The 26,781-nt window shown below is 38.9% G+C and overlaps 1 protein-coding gene across 1 annotated transcript; it reads right to left on the bottom strand.

Annotated features, from left to right (window-relative positions):
- Positions 1-387: 387 nt before the first annotated feature.
- Positions 388-26,422, bottom strand: LOC145010241 (auxin efflux carrier component 5-like). The gene is made up of 5 exons (XM_078968806.1): positions 25,746-26,422; positions 25,563-25,648; positions 25,268-25,425; positions 560-636; positions 388-463 (listed from the first exon to the last, which is right to left on the bottom strand). The coding sequence occupies exons 1-5, from the start codon at positions 26,399-26,401 to the stop codon at positions 388-390; spliced, it is 1,053 nt and encodes a 350-aa protein (XP_078824932.1). The 5' UTR covers positions 26,402-26,422.
- Between the last annotated feature and the right edge of the window lie 359 nt (positions 26,423-26,781).

Raw genomic sequence — 26,781 nt, 5'->3', positions numbered from 1 at the left:
GTTGGATTTGGGGATGTGTTTATTTAGATAAGTTAAAAACTCAAGGGCAAAATAGTCTTTTTAGCTGAGATAGGAACCAAGCGTGTAATAAAAACAAACAGTAGGGATCTTCCGAGTTAAAAAAATAAGTTAGGGACCAAACACATAAATTACTCTAAACCATAGGGACCATTCGTGTAATTTACTCAAAAAATTGTTACTAAATAGAAGCGTACGTACTATAAACGAACTTATACGTATGATGTTAACCAAAGGAACCGGACTTTATGTAGAGGTGGATTGCTTGTGAATGTTCAAAGAAAAGTTTTCACATTATTGAAGTGTTACAATATCATGTGAATATTCAAATATACCGACAAACGAAAATAATAATAAAATATAACGCCATTATGTTACTAAGACGTCTAGTACAGCATAATATGCAATCAGCACAGGAATGGATACAATTGTGCCAAATATGACCCTGGATGTTAAATTGTACAACTGTGAGATCAAATTAATTGAACATTATTTTTAATTTATCACATTATTTATGAAATGGAAGTGTAAATGAACTTACGCTGTGCTAAGCACATTCGTATGAAGTTGGTATTCCTTAGCAAACACAAAAGACGCAATGGCTTGTGGTAGCGCAGCCTGTAAACCATGAAAACAGTCAATTCAAACAAGATGAAAATGGAGGAAGATATAGGTGAATTATTAAAATAATGGTAACATACACATGGACTTTTCTGTTATATTTTTCTACTTTAGACATTCAAATTAATTTATACTAACAATTTTCAAGCACCATATGTGCCCAAATTTTATGGCGATTACAATCAATGGAGGTTTGTTATTGAAAACCTACTTCATCCAAATTTAGGAATATTGGAGGGTGATAGATATTGGAGAAATTTTTTTGAGCAGTATGTTGATTGTTTTCTAGTGTTTGGCTACATTAGGCATGTAGACGTACATGCCTAAACAAATAAGAATAAAGCTAAATAACTATCACGCCCCGTTCTTAAAGTATTTAATTATGAGTTCCTGAGATTTAAGAGAAAGGGTAATTTTGGTCCTTTTGCGGGAAATGGGTTTTATCTGAGAAGGTTTGGTCTGGTGAGTGTGTTGATAGAAGCATAGGACTTCTCGCCACCCTCGTGTGAATGTAAAGTTTATTGAGAGCGTGTAACGCCCGCAGATCCGGGCTAGTCAATTTAGAGGCAATAGGGGTCAAAAATGTCTTTTCGACAAAAGATTATTTAGAATGAATAGTCTTAACCAAGTTTTAGAATATTTCACAAGGTTTCCGTACATATAAAGAACGCCGAAATCCGAGTTATAACGAAGAAGTTATGGCCCGCCGAAGTTTTACGGCAAAACCGACACAACACCGGAAGACGTAAATAGTGAATTTACGATAGAAGACTTTTTAGCCTTAGCAATCTAAACAAAAGTCGTATAATATGTTAAACTAAGAGCGTCGATAAAAAGAACGCCCAAATCTGACTTCGTATGAGGAAGTTATGATTTTTCTAAGATTCGGCTTAGCAGTGTACAGCCCGAAACTCGAATTTTAGTTCGAGCGGTTTTTGGCTTACGTGAAATAAATGAGAGTTGAAGATCTCATTAATAGGAACTCAACGGTAAAAAGACAGACGAAAACGGAGTCCGTATGAAGGAGTTACGAATTCTTTGCGGTCATTTAACAGTCTAAACGCCTCGTACTGTTAAATTTAAGATTGGTCGAGAATTAGCCGACGGAGTCAAAATGAAAGTTGTAGATATTATTTTTACCTACGCGTGGATATAAAGAACGTCAAAAACGGAGGTCGTATGTGAAAGTTACGGATTTTAGAAGTCGGAAGTGTGTTGTGCGAAAATGGGTGATGTGGCACAATCTTGGCCATTGCTTTCTCCCCAAGTTTTGCCACTAGATGGTGACATGTGGCACCAAGTTCAGCCATTTTCACCCTATAAATACCACCTCTCCCACCCTCATTTTCTTCACACCTTTCCCATTCTTTCTTCTCTTTACTCTCTCTCTAGAACCTCTCTCTAGCCCCGAAATCCCCCGAAAAGCCTAGGGAACCTCCCTAGCACGAGGCGGAAGCCCCGGAGTGCTCGACGGCTCCGAGAAGAAGAGCTTTTCGGCTCGGAAACGCTGCTCCAAGCAAAACCTGGTTTTCTATAAAAACCCGTTGTAAGTGAGCTACGCCTACGCTATTTTTAATATAGTTTTTATTTAATTATATTAACGTTATTAAGAACATATAATAAATACTTGGGCTATTATTATGGGTTATATAAGTATTTTTTTAACGTTTATATAATAGTAATAATAGCTAGACTATTAATTAGTCTCGGCGAATAATAGACTAAAATCTATTGGTGATAATACTAGGTTTCGTCGAAAGAAATTATTTTAAAGTAAACGAAGCGCTGTCCGAGTACCGAGTCACCACCTTCTCAGGTGAGTGCATGGTCCCTTTCATCTTACACATAGATATGAAGTATTTATTATATAATTTACGTGTTGTGAGTGCATAGTCTCTTTCATCTTACACATAGATATGAAGTATTTTATATAAACTACGTGCTATGTGTGCATATTATCCGAATACTTGCTGTCTATGCTGGATGAACGTTTTATACATGTTTTAAAGGATTTAAACTGTATACGTATTTTATATATACGAATATGTTGGGTATGATGATGGGTAGATAAATGATGATAGATAGAAGATGATGTGAGTATACATTCGCAGCTATAGACTTAGTGCCTATGGGACAAACACCGGTAGCTATGGACTTAGTACCTGTTAGACGTTGGTAGCTATGGATTTAGTACCTGTTGAACATTGGTAGCTATGGACTTAGTACCTATTAGATAAAGACTGGTAGCTATGGATTTAGTACCCGATGAATAGACTATAGCAGCTATGGAATTAGTGCTTTATGAACGAACATTGGCAGCTATGGATTTAGTGCCAGTCCTAGAACCCTGGAAGTAAGGGACTTCGGAATAAACGAATGAAGAATAGATGACTCTTAGGATAAATCCTTAAAGAGTAAAAAAAAAGATAACGGGGATGGGTAATTGGGTTGATTCTTTGATTGAACATAATAATTATATTATTGTGGGTTGAAAACCCTATGTACTCACCAGGTTTCCCAACCTGACCCACTCGGTTTATTTATATCACAGGTGTTGATACGAAGTCACTTTACACTGAGAGATTTAAAGAGATGTAGATCACTAGTGTAAATACATGTAAGTTCTGTTTATGCTTATGTTTCTGTATTAACGATGACATCCCAAACGTTTTAAATGAATAAAAATACGTTTCTTCGAAAATGTTTTAATAACGTATTTATCGTGTTTTTCTGGGAACAAATTCCGCAACCTTTTTATAAAATGAAGTACTCTGATTTTTATAAAGCATAAACAAAATCGGTCTTTTCTGGCCGTGAAAATGGGGATGTCACAGTTGGTATCAGAGCATTAGTTTAAGCGAACTAGGAATATGGATTTATTTCTAGACTTAAACTTAGAATGCTAAGCGATGATTGTGAGGTGTGAGCACTAGATTATTTTAGGAATTGTGCCTAAAATGCTTTTATGTGCTAAATACTTGTGCCTGATATGCTGTTAGTTGTTCGGATCTATGGTCTGTTGCCGACCGGATCTGGAAACCTTATGTGTTTAGGATTCTAAACGTACGACTACGATATTAGAACTAGCATATAAACGTTTCGGAGTGATAAGGATGATTTAACCATCAATCCTAAGTAAAGATCTAGATTCACCTTATTCGGTGTATAGATCAAGATGGCAAGAACCCGTAGTGGAAACATGAATGCAAATGGGAACAGAAACCAACCCCCAGTGATTGAGCAAATACCGGTGATAGAAGCCGCCGCTGAGCCAGTCCCAATGGCCGGAGTGCAAGCGATGATCCAAGCGATGTTGGATCGTCAAATGGAGGAAACTAGATGTTTGCTCCAGCAAAATCGTGAGGAAGCCACTATTCAGATCGAACAGCCCGAGTTGAACGAAGGGCGGACTGAGGAAGGAAACTACAGTGGGACTGTTGGTCAAGTCAACCCACCAATAGTTCGACAAAACAACCAAGATGACGAAGTCGAGAGGAATGGATGCAAGTACAAGGATTTTCTGACTTGCAAGCCATCGACTTTCACTGGAAAGGAGGATCCGATCGGGGTCATGGATTGGATCTCGGAGATGGAGTTAGCCTTCATGACATGCGGTTGCAGAGAGAAGCTACAGACCACATTTGCAGTGCGTCAGTTTCGAGGAAGTGTTGTACGTTGGTGGAATACCTTGGGGAAGACTCTGAGCCCTAATGAGCCCCTGCAACTGACATGGGCAGAATTTCTGGTGCAATTCAAACGAAAGTACTGCTCAGCTCAAAACCTGCTTGAGCTAGAGAACCAGTTTCTAACCCTGAAGAAGGGAAGCATGTCAATCGATGAATACACGAACAACTTTACAGAAAAGATGGAGTTTGCCTTGCGTCTTGTTCCGGATGAGCTGACGAAAATCGACAAGTACGCAAAGGGACTTCCATGGGAGTACGCGGTGCCAGTGCGTCAGGCACCTACTCTGGAGGCAGCTATCTGGGCTGCCAAGTATGTGGAAGATATGATTAAGGGAAGAGCTGCCAACAAGATTGAGGTTGGCGAAAAGAGGAAGTTTGAGGAATCTACGAGGCCCAATAAGAAGATCAAGTCTGGTTCAAAGGAGTCTAGCGGAGGAGGAAACAAAGTGAAATGGTGCGAGAAGTGCAAAAAGAATCACTTTGGGAAATGTAGCGAAGAAGTGACTTGCTACAAGTGTGGGAAGACCGGACATTACGCCAACGAGTGCAAAAGGGTGTGTTATGAATGCCGTGAAGAAGGGCATGTTGCTAAGGATTGCCCAAAAAAGAAAGAGGCGGAAAAACCAAACATTCCGCCAAAACCGAAGGCAAGAGCATTTCATATGATCCTAGACGAAGCAGATGACAATGCGAGGATTCAGGAATGACGGCTTGACATCCAAGGATCGAGTTATAATGTAGCCATAGAATCATATGATGTAGCCTATTAGAGGCATAGTCTAGGGTGAACTTAAACACATATGTAATCGTTTCAAGAAATAATATGAAACCTTTGTTTTGTTATCTGATGTGTTAAGTTGTTTTTTTTCTTGTATGGTGACTTGGAGAGACTGCGGGACAATACTTGGGACGAGTATGAGTAGGTGTGAATGGTAGTAGAGGCCTATACTACCGGAAGCACAGGACTCACACTTGGATCAGGGAAAGTCACAAGGTTACCAAGAAGCCAGTAATTGATTTCGTTTTATTCAAGTATGCCGTTACCATTGTTTCGGTAATGACTAAGAAGATTGTTGTTATCCCGACCCTAGTGGTCATATCACCTTGAGTCCGACTACGATGAGTAGGTTACGTGGTTCAGAGAACCAAGTTTGATATAGAGTCCGACATAAACCAAACGATTAATAATCAAAGCGATCAATAGAAGTATCGCGCTCGTTGGTAGCTAGAAATGCTACATGTTAAAGTATGATTATATCACATTAGAACATGAAGGAAGGCTTAGTCTATTTTAGAATTTAAGAGACCTGAGTCTAAACGTACATCACATGATGATAGGTCATAATTTGGAGTCTAATATGAGGTAGAGAGCAGGTGCACGATCAAGTACTGCTTACAGTCAATAAGTCTAAGAGATAGACTTGAAGGAATAAAGAAGTTATAATTATTACCTAGGATGAAGAGATGACGTATGGAGTCATTATACGATCCTTGTTTCGTTGATGATTCCGGGACGTAATCATTCTAAGGGGGAGATAATTGTAACGCCCGCAGATCCGGGCTAGTCAATTTAGAGGCAATAGGGGTCAAAAATGTCTTTTAGACAAAAGATTATTTAGAATGAATAGTCTTAACCAAGTTTTAAAATATTTCACAAGGTTTCCGTACATATAAAGAACGCCGAAATCCGAGTTATAACGAAGAAGTTATGGCCCGCCGAAGTTTTACGGCAAAACCGGCACAACACCGGAAGACGTAAATAGTGAATTTACGATAGAAGACTTTTTAGCCTTAGCAATCTAAACAAAAGTCGTATAATATGTTAAACTAAGAGCGTCGATAAAAAGAACGCCCAAATCTGACTTCGTATGAGGAAGTTATGATTTTTCTAAGATTCGGCTTAGCAGTGTACAGCCCGAAACTCGAATTTTAGTTCGAGCGGTTTTTGGCTTACGTGAAATAAATGAGAGTTGAAGATCTCATTAATAGGAACTCAACGGTAAAAAGACAGACGAAAACGGAGTCCGTATGAAGGAGTTACGAATTCTTTGCGGTCATTTAACAGTCTAAACGCCTCGTACTGTTAAATTTAAGATCGGTCGAGAATTAGCCGACGGAGTCAAAATGAAAGTTGTAGATATTATTTTTACCTACGCGTGGATATAAAGAACGTCAAAAACGGAGGTCGTATGTGAAAGTTACGGATTTTAGAAGTCGGAAGTGTGTTGTGCGAAAATGGGTGATGTGGCACAATCTTGGCCATTGCTTTCTCCCCAAGTTTTGCCACTAGATGGTGACATGTGGCACCAAGTTCAGCCATTTTCACCCTATAAATACCACCTCTCCCACCCTCATTTTCTTCACACCTTTCCCATTCTTTCTTCTCTTTACTCTCTCTCTAGAACCTCTCTCTAGCCCCGAAATCCCCCGAAAAGCCTAGGGAACCTCCCTAGCACGAGGCGGAAGCCCCGGAGTGCTCGACGGCTCCGAGAAGAAGAGCTTTTCGGCTCGGAAACGCTGCTCCAAGCAAAACCTGGTTTTCTATAAAAACCCGTTGTAAGTGAGCTACGCCTACGCTATTTTTAATATAGTTTTTATTTAATTATATTAACGTTATTAAGAACATATAATAAATACTTGGGCTATTATTATGGGTTATATAAGTATTTTTTTAACGTTTATATAATAGTAATAATAGCTAGACTATTAATTAGTCTCGGCGAATAATAGACTAAAATCTATTGGTGATAATACTAGGTTTCGTCGAAAGAAATTATTTTAAAGTAAACGAAGCGCTGTCCGAGTACCGAGTCACCACCTTCTCAGGTGAGTGCATGGTCCCTTTCATCTTACACATAGATATGAAGTATTTATTATATAATTTACGTGTTGTGAGTGCATAGTCTCTTTCATCTTACACATAGATATGAAGTATTTTATATAAACTACGTGCTATGTGTGCATATTATCCGAATACTTGCTGTCTATGCTGGATGAACGTTTTATACATGTTTTAAAGGATTTAAACTGTATACGTATTTTATATATACGAATATGTTGGGTATGATGATGGGTAGATAAATGATGATAGATAGAAGATGATGTGAGTATACATTCGCAGCTATAGACTTAGTGCCTATGGGACAAACACCGGTAGCTATGGACTTAGTACCTGTTAGACGTTGGTAGCTATGGATTTAGTACCTATTGAACATTGGTAGCTATGGACTTAGTACCTATTAGATAAAGACTGGTAGCTATGGATTTAGTACCCGATGAATAGACTATAGCAGCTATGGAATTAGTGCTTTATGAACGAACATTGGCAGCTATGGATTTAGTGCCAGTCCTAGAACCCTGGAAGTAAGGGACTTCGGAATAAACGAATGAAGAATAGATGACTCTTAGGATAAATCCTTAAAGAGTAAAAAAAAAAAGATAACGGGGATGGGTAATTGGGTTGATTCTTTGATTGAACATAATAATTATATTATTGTGGGTTGAAAACCCTATGTACTCACCAGGTTTCCCAACCTGACCCACTCAGTTTATTTATATCACAGGTGTTGATACGAAGTCACTTTACACTGAGAGATTTAAAGAGATGTAGATCACTAGTGTAAATACATGTAAGTTCTGTTTATGCTTATGTTTCTGTATTAACGATGACATCCCAAACGTTTTAAATGAATAAAAATACGTTTCTTCGAAAATGTTTTAATAACGTATTTATCGTGTTTTTCTGGGAACAAATTCCGCAACCTTTTTATAAAATGAAGTACTCTGATTTTTATAAAGCATAAACAAAATCGGTCTTTTCTGGCCGTGAAAATGGGGATGTCACAGAGCGGGTTTAGAGTTGAAGAGTTACGGCGTTTCGAAGGTGATACCAATTATAGCTCCTTAGGGGTAATTAGAGAAAAAGGTCCCATGCATGCATGCATGCATGTTTGAGTTGGCTGGGTACGCCCAGCGTAAGCTGGACATACGCCCAACGTAGTGAGGGAAGAAACGCGGGGGGCAAGGACGAGTACACCCAGCGTACTAGAGGTACGCCCAGCGTACTCTCAGAATCCCCAAACCCTGATCTTAAGGGCAACCACTATATAAGGAACATAATGGTTCCCTCCTAAGCCTCCATAGACACTCTCTTAACCTCAGGAACCCTAAATAGTCGTCCCACCTCCATTGTTGGGTGTCTTTGGCCTTGGAAAACTTATTTTGGAAAAGGAAAAGCTAGAAGAAGAAAGGAGAAGTTGTCAAAGAAGGAGAGGAACGATTGGAGCTTATAGATCTGGAAAGACATCATCCTTTGGAGTCTATTTGAGGTATAAAGCTTCTTTCTTGACATTCATATTGTGTAGATCTATGTATTGTGAAGCTTTGACATCATTCTTGTCCCAAAAGTCCTCATCTTGTTGCATGTTTCAAGTTGGTCAAGATTATTTGTCCTTTCAGACCTTAGGAGAGGTCTTGAGTGAGAAAAATGAGGTCCCAAGGGTTGTGGTTGTTCCATGTGTGAGATAAGTAGGTCTTAATGGATTAAGACTTTGGATTAAGAGCTTTATGGACGTCCCGAGTGATAAAGTTCGAGACTTTATGGATCCTAGGCATATTTGGCCTAAGGATCTGAAGTTTAGGCTTAAGAGCTTAAGTCAATAAGCAGTTGTATGATTTTGTTGAGCCACAAGGTTACGCCCCGCGTAGAGAGTAAGTACCCCGATCCCCTTTGCGAATCAATGTTGTACGCCCAGCGTACCAGAGAGGGTACGCCCAGGGTACTCCCCCTGTTGGATTTCCATTTTCGGCTGCTATTGGGCTGTTGGATTTATGGGCCATAACTGGAAATTATGGATAGAGTATTTTGGGCCCAATTATTACTTATTATGGACCTTGGATCTAGGCCCATTTGGTGAGGGCCCAATTTAGTAAATTGGGCCAATATTGGTCTTTGTAGAAGATCTGGACTTTGGCCTTGGCCCGATAAGTGGATGTATGTTTGGCCTAATGATTATTTTGTTATGATGGCTAGTTCGGGATTTTCGGTGAGTCGGTGATTCGGGAATCGGCTTCTTTAGTTCAGATTTTCGGCAATCGTGAGGTGAGTTATCCTCACTATATCAACAGGGTCTAAGGCACAAAGGCCGGTCCTTTATCGGATTGAGATCCGGGTATTGGTTGTTATGTTATTGCTTTGATATGTTTGCATCCTGGTAGCTATGATGGTATATGTTAGAGACTTGGTTAAGATCGGAATCCTGTATTGTAGGATGATGTTATGCTAGTGACTGGTTAGGTCAGTATCCTGTGTAGGATGATGATATGTTATGTGATCTGCTAGATCGTCTTGTTGACTGTGAATTGTTATATGATTGTATGTTTATGTGCACATGGTTGTTGGACTGGAGTTGGGTTGAGGCGGGTCCTGCTTTGTGTTGTAGGCCAAGATACCCAGGGTGGACCGGTTGTCCCGAAGGCCCAGCGAGCGGTCCGGATAGGCTATAGGCCCCAAGAGGGCGGACTAGACGTGTCGCGGATCGGAGAGTGGACCAAGCCTACTGAAGGCCCGGTGCGGGCGGACCAGTCATACTGTAGACTCAGAGAGTGGACCAGGTGGATTGAAGACCCGGTGCGGGCGGACCAATCACACTGTAGACTCGATGTATATGGCTAGACTCGGAGGGTAGACCAGGTGGACTGTTGGCCGATGCGGCGGACCAGTCACATAGTAGACCCGATATGCATGGCTGTTCTGTCAATGTTATATGTGTATGGTATATGTGGTTGGTATTTTGGGGGTATCTCACTAAGCTTTCGGGCTTACAGTTTTGGTTTAATGTTTTTCAGGTTCTTCAGGAGACCGTGGTAAGGCAAAGGGGTGATCGTACCACTCCTCGTGTTTATGTTTTATAATATGGTTCTAGGAATACTCTGATAATAAATGTACTGAAAACCTTTTTGTAGTAACATTATTAAAATGGGTTGTTTTTGAAAAGCTAAAATTTGTTGAAATTTTTCGTCGTTACAAGTTGGTATCAGAGCCTTGGTTTGGGTGAATTGGAGGAACATTCGTGTGAATACAATCTCAAATCAAGGAGAGTTTTTAAAAGAGAATTTAAAATGGTTTTCAAATTAAGTAAAAGGAGGACGCGGAGGTACGATCAGTCGGAGCCAGTAAGTAACCCCAAAATACCATACATGATATTTGTTTTCGAGCTTTGATAGAACAACATGCTAGTACTAGGCTAGGGATCTTCAGGATTTCATGATAATGTTGCCTGTTTTATGATGCCTGCTAGCCTAGGGTTTCCCTTTGGTATGAGAATTCCAGTGTTCCTCTAGGAGTGAGGATTGAGCGCTTGTTATGTATATTTGTCACTAGGGTGTTGTGGTAGTACTTTATACAAATATGGGTAGGTGTGGAAGGTAGTATGGGCCCGTACTACTGAAAGCACAGGACCCATATGCGTATCAGGGAAACCATGACCTCTAGGGTTGAGTTGGGAGTTGGTTCCCAGGTTAATGGGAAGTATCTGAGATTTTGTGGTGTTTTTCAGTATGGTGGTCACGAGGCATGCTGGGAGCGGATCTGGGTCAGGATCGGGAGCAGGTAAGGGAGGTCAGGGCGGGTCAGTACCGCCTGAGGTTATTGGTCAGATGAGCACAGACGAGTTGGATGCTAGGATTCGTGAGATCCTGCATGATGAGGTTGTTGCGCTGTTCCAGGCTGAGCTTTCGGAACTGTTTGGGTCAATCAATACCGCTATAGTTAAGTATTTTGATAAGCGTTATGCGGCTCTCACAGAGACGGCTGCCGCGGCAGATACAGCGGCGGTAGCAGCGGCATGGGGAGGAGCTGGTAGAGGTTTCCAGTATCGGGACTTCGATAATACGAAGCCCCCTACTTTTGATGGAGTTCAGGACCCGATTGTTGCTATGAGATGGTTGTCAGACGTGGAAGGGTGTTTCTTTACATGTTCATGCCCTGCTGATCATAGGGTGAGGTGTGCTCTGAACCTGTTGAGGCTTAGGGTGAAGGATTGGTGGAGATTGACCACGGGGTCAAATTCAGATGCAAAGAGGGATGCAGTTTCATGGGATCAGTTCCGAGAGATGTTTAACACTCGTTATGTTCCGCGGGTTGAGAGGGAGAGATTGGCTCAGGAGTTCCTTGAGCTGAAGCAGGATTCAGAGTCGGTGATGGAGATCACCGGGATGTTCACTGAGAGGGCGATGTTTTGCCTCGAGTTTGCTTCGGAGCAGGCTCAGATGTCACAATATCTGAGTTGCTCAAGAGGGATATCAGGAAGTTCGTGTCTACGCAGAGGTGCGAGACCCTGCTAGAGTTGCAGGAGGCCGCCAGGTGGCGGGAGTTGGAGATTGAGTTGCAGTTGCGAGAGTAGAGGCAGGCTCCGGTACAATCGTAATCGGCGCCGAAACGCCCTAAGACCGTCGATTCTAGATTAGGAGATCAAATTAGCCACACTTGTGGGAAGTGTGGGAAGGGTCACACTGGAGTTTGTCGGTTCGGTGGTGCATGCCGCAAGTGCCGAAAGGAGGGGCACTATGCGGGGGATTATCGGCAGGCAGCCCCAGGTCGGGATTTGAGGATCTGTTATCTTTGTCATCAGGTTGGGCACTTGAGGGTCAACTATCCACAGCTTGTTGCGGGACCAGTGCAGGGTCCAGCACCGGCCACATTGAGAATCACAGGTGGAGGTCAGGGTGGAGCGGAGCCCCCAAGGGCTCAGGGTCGTGCTTTCCAGCTTACAACGGAGGAGGTCAGGGCAGTGCTGGATGCAGCTGCGGGTATGTTCTTATTGATATCTTATTATTTTATGATTATTGTGGGGTATTGTTTATTTTCTAGTCTCGTTGTGTGGTTTTCGGTATTTTATTCATTGATTCATGACGGTTATTCGTGGGAATTGGGTGTTGGTTTGGATATCGGGTAGCATCTGCGGTCTGAGGAGTGGTTAGCTGAAGATCAAGTTTCTTTCGAGCCGGGATGATCAGTATTGATGTGTGATTTGTGAAGGTTGCTCGTGTTATTGGGAATCTGTTCGCGTGTAAGTGTTTGTGTCGGGAAGGTTTGTTGAGGGAGGTCGGCAATGGTGACCGGTGGTTGATAGTCAGTGCTCTAAGTGGGGGAGAATTGGAGAATTCTCCAAAAGATCGATGAGTATGAGAGGTCTTTTAGCTGCATGGGATTCAGTAGTGTTTTGGCCAGCCAAAAGCGTAGGCTGGTATGAGTGAGTGGCAGGCGTGCGAGGCGGGATACAGACCAAGGGTGATTGATTGTGGAAGGCCTGGGATCGGGCAGGGACTGAGTATGTAGGATGGAGGTAGAGTTCGGAACCCCTAGATGGATAGAATAGTATGCATGGGAGTAGCCTCCGGAAGGAGTATCTCAGAATGTTGATTGCTAGTCGAGCGGTCCGGATACACTGAAGGCCGGTAGGTGTACTAGTTAGGCCGAAGGCTCGGAGAACGGTCCAGCCAGACTGAAGGCCCTGGAGGGCGGTCCAGGTCTGCTGAACGTTTTGAGAGTGGTCCAGTTTGACTGAAGGCCTGGTAAGGCCGTCCAGTCAGGCTGAAGACTCTGTATTTGTCGTTAGATCGGTGCGAGGAAATGGATTGAGTATGTCGCGATACGTTAGCGTTGGAAGGTCTGGCCCTGGGTATTGATCATGGTGGGAGCTCAAGTAGGGACTTGGCAGTCTTCGCGAGCGAATCCAGAGTATGTGTGGTGCATAGGATAGCGGTTATGCTATAATAGCACGATGTAGTTTTGAGTGAGCACCGGTGCACTTGTGGAAGTGTCGAGGCAGCCAAGTGGGTTTCCTTGGTAAGGGAAAGGAAGGGAATGTAGCCCCGAGAGGGAGTGTAAGTTCACGGAAGTGAAAGCAGTAGTGTAGAGTTATGATTAGAATCACATCCGGGTTGGATGGTTGCTGAGGCTCGGAAGGAATACAGGGATGGAATCTTGGATTTCCAGTTTGATTTGATTTATGTGGTGGAAATTCATCCTGTAGGATGTTGGGAGGTGTCATCAGTGTATCGGGTTTTCCCAACCCAAGGATGCTAGGGCCAGTTCAGTGTGGTTACGAGATTGCGGTGGAGAACTTGTGGGAATTGCTCTAAGGCTGAAGCATGTGTCATCCTGTCAGCAAGAAAGGGAAAGTTGGGTTTCGGGTTTCGATGGTCGTGTCTTGAGGAACATGGTCCAGTGAATGCTAGGTGGTGCATTACGGGGGTAGTTCGGGAGTTGAGTAGCCGCAGGCTTCGAGGACGAAGCCTAATTTAAGCGGGGGAGAATTGTAACGCCCCGTTCTTAAAGTATTTAATTATGAGTCCCTGAGATTTAAGAGAAAGGGTAATTTTGGTCCTTTTGCGGGAAATAGGTTTTATCCGAGAAGGTTTGATCTGGTGAGTGTGTTGATAGAAGCATAGGGCTTCTCGCCACCCTCGTGTGAATGTAAAGTTTATTGAGAGCGGGTTTAGAGTTGAGGATTTATGGCGTTTCGAAGGTGATACCAATTATACCTCCTTAGGGGTAATTAGAGAAAAAGGTCCCATGCATGCATGCATGCATGTTTGAGTTGGCTGGGTACGCCCAGCGTAAGGTGGACGTACGCCCAGCGTAGTGAGGGAAGAAATGCGGGGGGCAAGGACGAGTATGCCCAGTGTACTAGAGGTACACCCAACGTACTCTTAAAATTCCCAAACTCTAATTTTAAGGGCAACCACTATATAAGGAACATAATGGTTCCCTCCTAAGCCTCCATAGACACTCTCTTAACCTCAGGAACCCTAGATAGCCGTCCCACCTCCATTGTTGGGTGTCTTTGGCCTTGGAAAGCTTATTTTGGCAAAAGAAAAGCTAGAAGAAGAAATGAGAAGTTGTCAAAGAAGGAGAGGAACGATTGGAGCTTATAGATCTGGGAAGACATCATCCTTTGGAGTCTATTTGAGGTATAAAGCTTCTTCTTGACATTCATGTTGTGTAGATCTATGTATTGTGAAGCTTTGACATCATTCTTGTCCCAAAAGTCCTCATCTTGTTGCATTTCGAGTTGGTCAAGATTATTTGTCCTTTCAGACCTTAGGAGAGGTCTTGAGTGAGAAAAATGAGGTCCCAAGGGTTGTGGTTGTTCCATGTGTGAGATAAGTAGGTCTTAATGGATTAAGACTTTGGATTAAGAGCTTTATGGACGTCCCGAGTGATAAAGTTCGAGACTTTATGGATCCTAGGCATATTTGGCCTAAGGATCTGAAGTTTAGGCTTAAGAGCTTAAGTCAATAAGCAGTTGTATGATTTTGTTGAGCCACAAGGTTACGCCCCGCGTAGAGAGTAAGTACCCCGATCCCCTTTGCGAATCAATGTTGTACGCCCAGCGTACCAGAGAGGGTACGCCCAGGGTACTCCCCCTGTTGGATTTCCATTTTCGGCTGCTATTGGGCTGTTGGATTTATGGGCCATAACTGGAAATTATGGATAGAGTATTTTGGGCTCAATTATTACTTATTATGGACCTTGGATCTAGGCCCATTTGGTGAGGAGGGCCCAATTTAGTAAATTGGGCCAATATTGGTCTTTGTAGAAGATCTGGACTTTGGCCTTGGCCCGATAAGTGGATGTATGTTTGGCTTAATGATTATTTTGTTATGATGGCTAGTTCGGGATTTTCGGTGAGTCGGTGATTCGGGAATCGGCTTCTTCATTTCAAAGTTTTGGCAATCGTGAGGTGAGTTATCCTCACTATATCAACAGGGTCTAAGGCACCAAGGCTGGCCCTTTATCGGATTGAGATCCGGGTATTGGTTGTTATGTTATTGCTTTGATATGTTTGCATCCTGGTAGCTAGGATGGTATATGTTAGAGACCTGGTTAAGATCGGAATCCTGTATTGTAGGATGATGCTATGCTAGTGACTGGTTAGGTCGGTATCCTGGGTAGGATAATGATATGTTATGTGATCTGCTAGATCGACTTGTTGACTGTGAATTGTTATATGATTATATGTTTATGTGTACATGGTTATTGGATTGGAATTGGGTTGAGGCGGGTCCTGCTTTGTGTTATAGGCCAAGATACCCAGGGCGGACCGGTTGTCCCGAAGGCCCAGGGAGCGGTCCGGATAGGCTGTAGGCCCCAAGAGGGCGTACCAGTCGTGCCGAGGCTCAGAGAGTGGACCAGGTGGATTGAAGGCCCGGTGCGGGCGGACCAATCACACTGCAGACTCGATGTATATGGCTAGACTCGGAGGGTGGACCAGGTGGACTGTTGGCCGGTGCGGCGGACCAGTCACACAGTAGACCCGATATGCATGGCTGTTCTGTGAATGTTATATGTGTATGGTATATGTGGTTGGTATTTTGGGGGTATCTCACTAAGCTTTCGGGCTTACAGTTGTGGTTTAATGTTTTTCAGGTTCTTCAGGAGACCGTGGCAAGGCAAAGGCGTGATCGTACCGCTCCTCGTGTTTATGTTTTATAATATGGTTCTGGAAATACTCAGATAATAAATTTATTGAAAACCTTTTTGTAGTAACATTATTAAAATGGGTTGTTTTTGAAAAGTTAAAATTTGTTGAAATTTTTGGTCGTTACAATAACAAGAGTTAGAAAGATGTTGTACTTGGAGCAAGCATGTATTCAAAAGCATACCTCATACTATCTATGTGACCCATCTTTAAATAAGTAATCATTAGTTGGGATATGTCGAATAAGAAGCAAAATGGGATGAAAGTGTTGTATCAATCATATTAACCTATTTTAAGATTTAATGAATTAACAACTTATGGTCCCCATTTGATCCCTACCTAACCGATTAAGTCTTTAACGCAGTCCACTGACTAACTAACGTTGAGCATGTTTTACAACCTTGTTTTTAAGTTATCACAGTTTGACTTTATTGAGTTATATGAATATGTATGATTTGATGTTGTTTCGATTATTGCAGGATTATCAAACAAGTTTTTCATAATAAGGAATATGATTAATACAACACTAATCATTCGTCAATTGGTTTCGATTGATATGAAACTTATTCAATGTCTTCAAATTTCTTTGTGTGCAACTGCTCCGCTCATTTTGTAGGTAGATATTAATCACTAGGTGCCTTATAGTCGGTCGACTAGCGCCTAGTGACAATCGGAGATTAATCGATACCTAATCTGGATTTTTACAACACTGCTCGAAAGAAATAGAAGCGTACGGGCTCTGGGAGCCAAAGTGCTAAGTGCTAAGCAAAAGCACTCGCCTAGAGCATACAAAGCGCCAAAATATCAAAATAAAAAAATATGAAAATAATTATAAATATATTAAATACATATTGATACATACTTATAAACTACGAATAATACATTACTTACATACTTATGCCTATGTGAAAAATATAGACTTTAGAAAGAGAGTGAAAAAAGAATCTAAAATTGGTACACCATCTAATTTTTTTTATTTTTTTTTTTGGGGGGGGGGGGGGGGGGGGGTTGAAAATAAGAATGTAAATGTCTCTCAAACTTATCATTGGTAAACATTATATATTACAGGTCAGTATTTGTTTAGTGACAATTACTAAAGGTTTAATTGGTAAATATATTGTGATATTATTTGTTATCATTTTTATAGAAAAGGGGTAAATTTGTTAACATTTTTTTAGGGGAATGCGGCTGGTTTCATTCGTACTACAGGTTTGACTAGCAGGTTTTATCCGTTTCTTGAAGTTGTCGGATATTACTTGGATCTGGTGATTTTCTCCATGTTTCAACTCGATGTATATATTGTGAATTTTGTGTTATTTTTCTCATAACTGAGAAATATAACACATACACACTTCAAGTATCTCTCTCAAAAACAAGTTAGGGTTTCTTCATCTTTTAGGGTTTACTCATACCCTGTGTTCTTTGTTCCTTTGTGAGGGCATGATAGAAGAGTGTTCTACCGAGGTTATTTGTAATGAGTGAGAGATATTTATGTAGTGAGGTTTTCTTATGTAAGTATTTTAAAGATAATTCGGTCTTATAGGTGAAATTTGAGCATCCTTATTCCTAATGAAGAGGATAGAAGACTATCGACGCGTTTGAGGTGAGTTCATTACCCAAATGTCCCTTATATAAGTCATATATGTGCATTCATGAAATGAATTTTGAAAGGAGTTCTTGAAACGGGGACAAACATTCTAGCTTTGGAATGGAAATTTAATCATGATCATGATGAGTTGAGACTTGTGTGACACTCATGAGTACCAAAATATGGAAGTTTGAGGTTTATTGTGATGATATTCTAGACAAGCCTCACTTCCAAGATGATATTTGCTATCCTATATATATATATATATATATATATATATATATATATATATATATATATATATATATATATATATATAGGGGAGGGTTCACTTAAAAAAAGGTAGAGATCTTGAGATTCAACCTCAGCCACATATTTCTCATTTTCCGCTCTAATGCTCAAGTGTATCGGCAGCAATAACGTATGCCTAATCATAAATGATTATATAGTAGAGAGGTACAATCATATAGGATTATACATATTTATACGTATATGCCTAATAATAAATGATTATACATATATGTCTGTTCACAGATTGAGTAATCATAAATGATTATGACAGTTGATGGCAGAAAATGTGGTGGTGACAGAGGTAACGGTGGTATAAGTAACGGAGGTGATTGTGGTGGGGTCAATTGGTGTCAAAGGTGGTGGTAGTGGTAGTGGTAGTGGTGATGGCGGTGGCGGTTATGGTTGTGGGGATGTTGGCGGAGGAGAAAAGAACGTGCGATACTGTATAATCATTTATGATTATACCAGGCAAGTCGTGCCGGTATTCTGGAGGGTTAGAGTGGCAGATGTGAAATACATGGCTGAGGTTGAATCTCAATACCTCTATTTTATTTTTAATTTCAACGGAACCTACCTACCTACCTACTACCTACCTATATGTACATGATTGCAATATGTACATGAGAATGAACTGATGATGAAAAGGAAGTGATGTTTTCTCATTTACATATTATATGGATGAAATTGGATATGTCGATTGTAGAGGGGGTGTCTAGATGTTATTTCTAAAAAAATAGATAAGTAGGTATTATTGTGATGATAGTACCCATTCGTAAGGTAGTTGCTCATGGTCCTGCAAGGAAAATGCCTTGGGGAAATATGGATCATATTGATATGCATTTTCCTTATGCTTGTAATAAATGATTTGTATTTGAATCCAATCCATAAGAAAATAAAAAATGATAATCATTAGACTCCACAAAAAAGAACCACCGAGTTTTATGAAATTCTCCATGCTTACATATGTTGTTAGTAAGGATGAGACTGAATTATGGTATGAAAGATGTGTATGTAAATGTTTTTGGAAACTAATCATAAATGTTTATGTATTGTATAAAACATATGCATATAACAAGCAAATGTTTATTTTCATCATGCCTCAAGTTCTAAATTAAAGTGATTATAGTATGAGCTCATGTAGATAGGGAATTTTGGTGATCAAATGATGAAAACTTTTAGGGATTGTAAAGAGAGAGGGCAAACTATGTAATTCCATTTTGTTATACAAAAATATAAAGGTATATAAACGATAATGGTATAGGTTGTTTTTTTCTGTATAATTTTTGGTCATGTTTTTAACACCTAGGGTATGTTTGATTTTCTTTGGATAAGGATGGACTAGGCTTCCATTTGGATGGATATTTACATATATTAATTTATAAGTTTGAATGTTAGGGTTTTATAAAACATCAAATCTCTTTATGCTTTTGCAGACTCCACATTTTTCATGAGAATACAAAAAAAATGTTTTAATGGTGTAACTCTTCTTGGCCTTTGAGTGGCCTTTGAGTGTTTTGGAGGTTCCAAAATGTGGTAATTGTTAGAAAGGATAAGCATCATAGAGATTTTCTATTCGGGTTTATTGTTTAATTCACATATAATTGGATATCAAGTAGATGTAAACGACATAGGATTAGAGAGGTTGGTTTGGATGTCATGCCCATATCGGTGATTTCCAATTGATAATTTTCTAGGTTTTTTCTAGCTTATGGTGGAATTAGACAAGATGGGCTCCCTGTCTTGAAAGGTCATTAGTATTTAGTAAGGGTGTGCTTGGGTTTGCTTATTTAAGGTGGTTACTGATTTAATAGGGGTTGGCACAAGTAATAAAGAGTTTTATATGTTTGGATAAAAAAAATATTTCATAAGCACTTACTGACTTAAATAATGAGTTTTTGATAAGTCATTTCCTAATTACATATAAAAACACCATTTGCCAAAAAAACTAATTTATCAATTTATTATGTTTTGCTACAGAATAAATTAAACCAAATAGTTTTTTAAAACTTCAATTTGACACTCAAGCTAATAAACACTTAATAAAAAACTTAAGTTTTTTTTTAAATAAGCAATCCGAGTCATCCCCTAAAATAATCACCCTAGCCAATAAAATATATATAAGATCTTTATAGTAAAAGTGACATCGAAAAGGCTTTTAACTCAATATATTAGATTTTTTTGACTCTGTGATGACACAAATAGGTTTCAATGATAGAATGTCTAATGGCCTTATATGTGCTCATATTTTAGCGCTAGTAAATGGATCCCAAACTTTAGAATTTTTATGACGTGAGGGTTTGTCAACCCATTTCCTTCCATTTGAGTAGTAGAAGGCATTAATTTTTCTTTGGAATAAGGAAAAGGAAAACGGTTCTTCAAGGGCGTTTGTCTTCCACTGATTAACATTCTATATCTCACTACAATATGAGGAAGATACCTTTTTTTGGGTTATTGGTCACTTGATAATTCCGTCAATCTTTCCCATATTACTAGTTTCTTTATTTAGCATCATCGCTTAAGGTGGATCGGTCAAAAAGTAGCATTATTATTGGTGTTGACACACATCCCACAAAGGTGCTTTCTATGGCTTGCGCCGGCTAAATTACGAAGCTTTCTTATTTTCGCTAACCTATATTGGCCTCCTTAGTAGGATTTCAATAAAAATATCATCCCCATGATCTCTATCATCAAAAAATTCAAAGAGAATGTATACAATTAGAAAGCCCATAATCACTCCATTCAGGGTCATTTAACACTTTGTAAAGTCTTATAGAGTTTATTATTTCTCAACTTTTAACATACTGGGATTATTCTAGATTTGGATCAAATTTTGTATAGGGTCTTTGGAGGAACAAAATATTACATGGGTGACATGAAATAAGTCCTTATCATCTAAGAAATATGAAGGCCTTGGAATTTGAAGTCTAAAATACAAAAGAACATGGCATTTTTAGCAAAATCAGGGTGGTGATTCCTAAAGCATGATGGGAGACTATGGTAGCAACTAGCAAGTAATCACTATTTTTTTTTTCTGACCACAAATATTGTCTTAATGGGATCCGATCACTTCATAAAAAGAACTAATGTTCGGGCTTTTATTATGGGTCTCCATAATCAATGCAATAATCTAAAAGTTTGCCATTAACTGCTTTGTTTTAGTAATGTATCGGTTGAAGGTGCGTGCTTAACTCTTTTCTATGATCATTGTTTCCATGGATCTTTGTTTTGGAAAATGATAAAATCTATAACATCATGGATAAAATCTTATATTTCTAGATTTTATTTTTTGCAGGTGCGGGCTTAGAGATGTGATCCATCTACGAGAGGCCTTGTGGTCAAAATCCAACACTTAACCAAATTGATCGGTACTTTATCCATCCATCTTAAAACTGAATTGTGGCAATAATACTTAAGTAGCTAAAAAATCATTACAACAGCTTTTCATGATTAGCAATCGAGGAGTCCTATTTGGAGCGATCTTGTATAGGAATGTGATGGAATATTTTAGGAAAAGTAAATGCTTTCTTATAATGTTTAAATCTGGATCACATTCCTTCTCGTTTAAACTTCTAAAAGATTGGAATTTTAAAACTCGTTTCTTCATGCGTTTTATACGAAAAAACTCTTGGTCTTTTAATGCCAATTGCAAAAGAGGTTTTAGGGTTAAGTATTCAAATGGTGGTAGTTAGGAACATTTGATTGCAATGTGTATCAAGTCTTTACTTCTTCACATGCCAATGGTATGGGATTCCTAATTTTAGAAATGAAGCCTCAATGTACGTAGTATTATGGGTAAGACTATGCTTGATCCAAAGGTTTTGAACAAAGAATACCTTTACTCGATTGATCAAATCGCACATAATGACAGACTAAATCCATAGTTTTTAATGCTTTCAAAAAAAGCCTAACCAATAACTTGCAAAACAATGAGCATCACAAAAAACTATGATCTATGTTGAGGTAGCATAATCAAGAGCCCCAATCTAAATTGAAATTTTTTACTTCTACTTGAGATTGAAGTGAAAGAGTTAAGCACATTGTTGAATGATACTAAGTCACAATAACCTCTTAGCATGTTTGACATAATGTAGTTTCTTACATCCCATATCTTATAGATATGGATTCATAGACTTGTTTGTGCCATTTGGAACCTTAAGTTCCACCAAACGTTGATCTTAAGAAGAATCCGCCTTAGCGAAGGCACACTCGAAAAACAAATGACTAGAAGTATCCACATGAGTTTCCTAGAGGGGGCATAAGATATTGTCAATGTCAAGGCCCATTCTGTCAATATGGGTCTTTTTGGGGGATTCCCTCAAGATTCAGTCACCAACCAAAATATTAACTTCGTTAGGAATCATCTTGATCTGGTTGGTGTAGTTAGAAGAAGTAACCAGAAGTTTTTCATCAATGGTACTTAAGAACAACAATCTATCCCACTTGCCTCAAAGGTTCATTAGCACGTATCTCTCTTTCTCTTTTCATTACTTTCCAAAACTTCTTTTTACATGGTCATGTCATCCTTCTAGGCTCCATCTCACCTCCATCCTCCAACAATATCCTTAATCTCCACTATTGTAATACTCCACTACTGTAGAATGAAGCTACTAATCAAGAGCACAAATTATAGGGCAAATGATTTTAGTGGAATGTTGCAATACTACAGGTCTAACCAAAAGTTTGTATCCTTCTTGTCTCCAAGTTTTTTTTTAACATAAGCACTGTTACATCTATGTTTTTGTCTTTAAGAAACTAGACAACCCTTTCGAAGGGCTAACAAGGTATCTTCTAATCTAAAATGGACTTAGCACCCTATCTACACCATGTATACTTTTAACTACACTAACTCACAAGCTATCATTCTCCATTTTGAATATCCAAATCCATTTGGAGAGCATAACCCTTGCAAACAGAAAAATAAGGTTCCCACTCCTCAACCCCCTTTATCTTTCTTTGCTAACACTTTATTCCATCTAACCCATGCCATGTGTTTATATGGACCCTTGATTCTAAATGAAATTTGTTGTGTGGTGTATAACTAAAAAAAGGTATTGGTGTTTTAGGTCGACATAGAAGAATCCTATGACACTTATATCATGGGAGTATTTGGATTTGGACGGCTCAATGACACATATGGGCTTGGTACAAAGTGAGGTAGATGGGTTAGAGCTTGCTTGCATTCATCAACCACTTCGATTTAAATTAACAGCTACTCCATGATCGAGTTTTCTACTAGATGATGCCTCAGATTGGGTGATGTTTATCGACACTTCATTATTGGTTTGTACCCCATAAACTTTCTTCACTAGTTCTAAGTGAAATAAACATTCTTTCTGGTAGGAGTGTCAATATATGATACGATACGACAAAAATACACGAGACGAAACGAAATCGAGACGAAATCAAAATATGAATTCGTGTTCGTGTCGTGTTCATGTCAAGATTAAAAAACTGATGTCGTGTCGTGTCGTGTTCGTGTTCATAAATTGACATGAAATTGACACGATTAAGCATATGGTTGTCGGGTTTTTCATGTTATATATCTTTAAGTATGAATGAAATACATTAATAGTTATGTAATATTATCTAGGGGTGAGCGTAATAACCGAAAAACCGAACTAAAACCAAATTAACCGATATAACCGAACCATTTTAAAAACTGTTGGTTCGGTTTCTAATTTTTGTTAACCGATAACTAACGGTTCGGTTAGGGTTTTATAAATTAACCGAACCATTATTAACCGAACCGCTAACTTTATATTTTAATATATATATAAAGTATAGATTATATATAAAATAATATAGTCAAACTTATTTAAGATCCATTAAAATTTTTGAAAATATAATCTATTAATCCTCACTTATCAGGAGACAAACGAGCAATCAAACCATCAAAGACTGGTCACTCAGACACACATAATCTTCCAATCATATATTGAGTTAGATTATTAATTAATGTTGTAATTCATAATAGGTTAATTCTACAATTTGTAAACATTATTCACAATTAGATTAATCTTCATACTCATAATCCTAATCTAAGGCTTCTCACATCGTTAATCCTATTCAAAGATTGTTTGGACTTTATAGTCCTATTCGAAGGATTTTTTGACTTTATAATCAAGATTTCTAGGTAAGTTAAGTTTTTTGTTCTTTTTGACTATGTGATATATTAAGAATGTATTTTTTTTTTTTTTGAATTTTTTTGATTTTTTTAATTGTTTTTGACTTAATCACATTGAATGTAGATACGCGATTGATTTTATTTTTTTATTTTTTTTTTAATCTAATAACACATAATATGAATGTTTGGCTCTTTTATTTAATATTTTAATTTAATCGTATTGAACGTGTATGAATGTTTGATTTTATTTTAATATTAATGTCAATTATCAATATATGAAATTATTAATGTCAATTTTTTTAATGTTTTATATTTTTATTGAATATTTTTGATTTTAAATGTGACTATGTGTTATCTCACTCTAAGTATTAAATGTACACATTTTATTCTATTACTATAAGTTAGGTTACAAATATCGGGGTCGATGACTTTTTGGTATTCTATTTTCAGTTTTCATGCCAAAATACTTTGGTCGTTTATATTATTTTGAACATTATGGTTAACTAATATTAACCATTAACCAAAACCGTTAATCGATAAAAACCATTAACCATAACCAATATTACCTTTACCCAATGACTACCAAAATGCATTAACCAATCATAATGGTTATGGTTTGGTTTTAATCAATAACCGAACCAAACCGCTCCATACACACCTCTAATATTATTTTTATCGTATCGTGTCGTGTTGTTGTATTTTAATTGGTTCGTTTTCGTGTTAATGAAAAAAAACACGACATCGTGTCGTGTCGTGTTTGTGTTGTACAAAAGTTGTTGTGTCGTGTCGTGTCAAACAAAAACACGACACGACTGCCCGATTTGATAGCTCTACTTTCTGGGATTGTCATTTTTTCAAATTTATGCTCAATATGTGAGGATTAGTATGAATATGAAGACAATCTCTTTCAATTATGTCCCATGACTCCCATCGGTTGGATCTTAATCTTGAACGTGTTGAACCTCGAATCCTTTAGTATTTGAAGTATCGGCTGCCTTTTTATCATGGCAAAAGATCTCCATCTCTTGGTCCCTCAAGCTACTTGCTTCACGGTGCAATCCTCTCCTGCGTGTGGGCTATTTGGAAAATCTGAATTCTAAAGGCTCGTGCTGAGGTGGTTTCCTCACACAACTTTATTGCGGATGAGGTGTAAGTTTTCTCATTTCTTTGGATCAATAGACGTACGAAATGTAGTGATATTAATTGGTTCAACCCATGTAGTAATCTTGGTTGGGAGTGGTCTGTTGTGTTTATCTCCAAGCTCCTCCATATTTAAATATGTTTGTGCTTTGTACGTTAAAAACTGTTTGATTAAGGTTATATGAAAATATTGATCCTACAATCTAGCTATTAAAGTACAAGTAATTTCTTTGGTGGTAAAGAAAAACTCCACTGAGAAAACCGATCTCATAACAGTTGTTGAGTAAATGATCTAGATTGATTTTAAGTTTACCTGAATGATGGCAATACATAAGACATCACCGCGTAAACCCACGATAAGAGAACAAACTGCCATCGATGCTGGTGCTACCACAAACCTCAGTAGCATCCCAAATGCAGCTAAGGTTGCACCACAATCAATTATCTTTCGTTGTAATGCCATGAACAATCCTGCATGTACATACTAAAAGCTTAGCATATCCTTCTTTAAGTTCATGTGAACAGAGAAAGGAAGGAGATATGCTAATTTTATAAACCGGATTAGCAATATGCAGTAATGTGCCATGAAAGGAAGTGAAAACTCTCACCCATGCAAAACATGGCAAGACCTGAACCAGCTCTAGACATTATCAATACTGATCCTTCCACAATGCTAGGCATTTTTAAATCCCACCTGGAGTAGATATGTACGCAATTGCAATCTATTTAGAATAATAATAATACATGATAAACAAACTCAATCTGTTTACAAATTAAACAAGTTAAGTTACCTGTAGGATACTAGCGCCCAAGCAAGACCAAGGATGCATGCATACGAGTTAGGGTTCTTAGCGAGTTTTAACCCCACAATCTTCATTAAAATAAGCAGAGATGGTCTTGAAGGTGTGGTAACCTCTTCATTATTGCCTTCCAGATCCCTTGTTGTAACTGCTACCGAATCATCAAACGATTTGTTTGCACTCCAGAACTCGTACATCAACAGTAAGGATATAATCCACACTGTGAATTGCAAAATGGAGTATTGGATGACAAGGTTTTCACCAAATGTTCCATACATTGCTCGAATAAGAGGCACCCCTACAACAAGTGTATTACTCAAGCTTGACAAAGAGAAGCTTGTGATTGACCACGGATAGTTTCCTTTCGTAGTGAACTTAGCCCATGATGATATTATTATGATGATTAGGGCTTTGGAGATGGCATCTGCCCCTAGGAAACGGAAGTTCATTTTATATGGATTGACGCGAGTTGTGAAGTTAAATTGGAAGAGAGGCATGATAAAGTAGCAATTGAGCTGGTTTATTGCATCACAATGGTCGGGATTAAACATATGCCACCACTTCACTGAGCCATAGCCTAACATTAGTGCCACATAGAGTGGAAACATTGACGTTATTACCTTGTAAATGTCATCCCACCCTATCATTTTTCAGTGTGTGTGGGTTGTCTTTTTCTTGGAGTTGCTTGTTCTGCAGAAAATGAATCAATGAGTTTGTTTATATATAGTGCACAAGGAGGTGACACTAGTGCACATACCTAAGTTTGTTGAATGGAAGGAACTTGGAGGTTTCAGTAGCATCTTTATGGGACTCCACAAAGTCTTTTTTCCGTTTTTTTCACAAACCTTTGCTGGTTTAGGAATCTTTACATCTGCTCGTGGGATTCTTCGGAATCACACGAAAGGTTTTCCGAATTTTCTTTAGCTTCCTGCGTTACTAACGCAAAAACCAAAGAATTACTCAATAATGCGCTAAATGCACAATTGTTGATAGACTATTCTCTAAAGACACATTAAAATGTGCAAGC

Source organism: Lactuca saligna, chromosome 8 (assembly GCF_052625555.1).
Source record: "Lactuca saligna cultivar CGN05327 chromosome 8, ASM5262555v1, whole genome shotgun sequence".
NCBI lineage: Eukaryota > Viridiplantae > Streptophyta > Magnoliopsida > Asterales > Asteraceae > Lactuca > Lactuca saligna.
This window is presented reverse-complemented; position numbering and strand designations above follow the sequence as displayed.

What these genes read in the sequence shown, in the direction of transcription:
- LOC145010241 (XM_078968806.1), bottom strand. Translation starts at nt 26,401, where the DNA reads ATGATAGGGTGGGATGACATTTACAAGGTAATAACGTCAATGTTTCCA. An exon ending in TATGTATTGCCATCATTCAG is followed by an intron (nt 637 to 25,267) that starts GTAAACTTAAAA and finishes CATGGTTTACAG; the next exon opens with GCTGCGCTACCACAAGCCAT. An exon ending in ACGAATGTGCTTAGCACAGC is followed by an intron (nt 464 to 559) that starts GTAAGTTCATTT and finishes TTTAACATCCAG; the next exon opens with GGTCATATTTGGCACAATTG.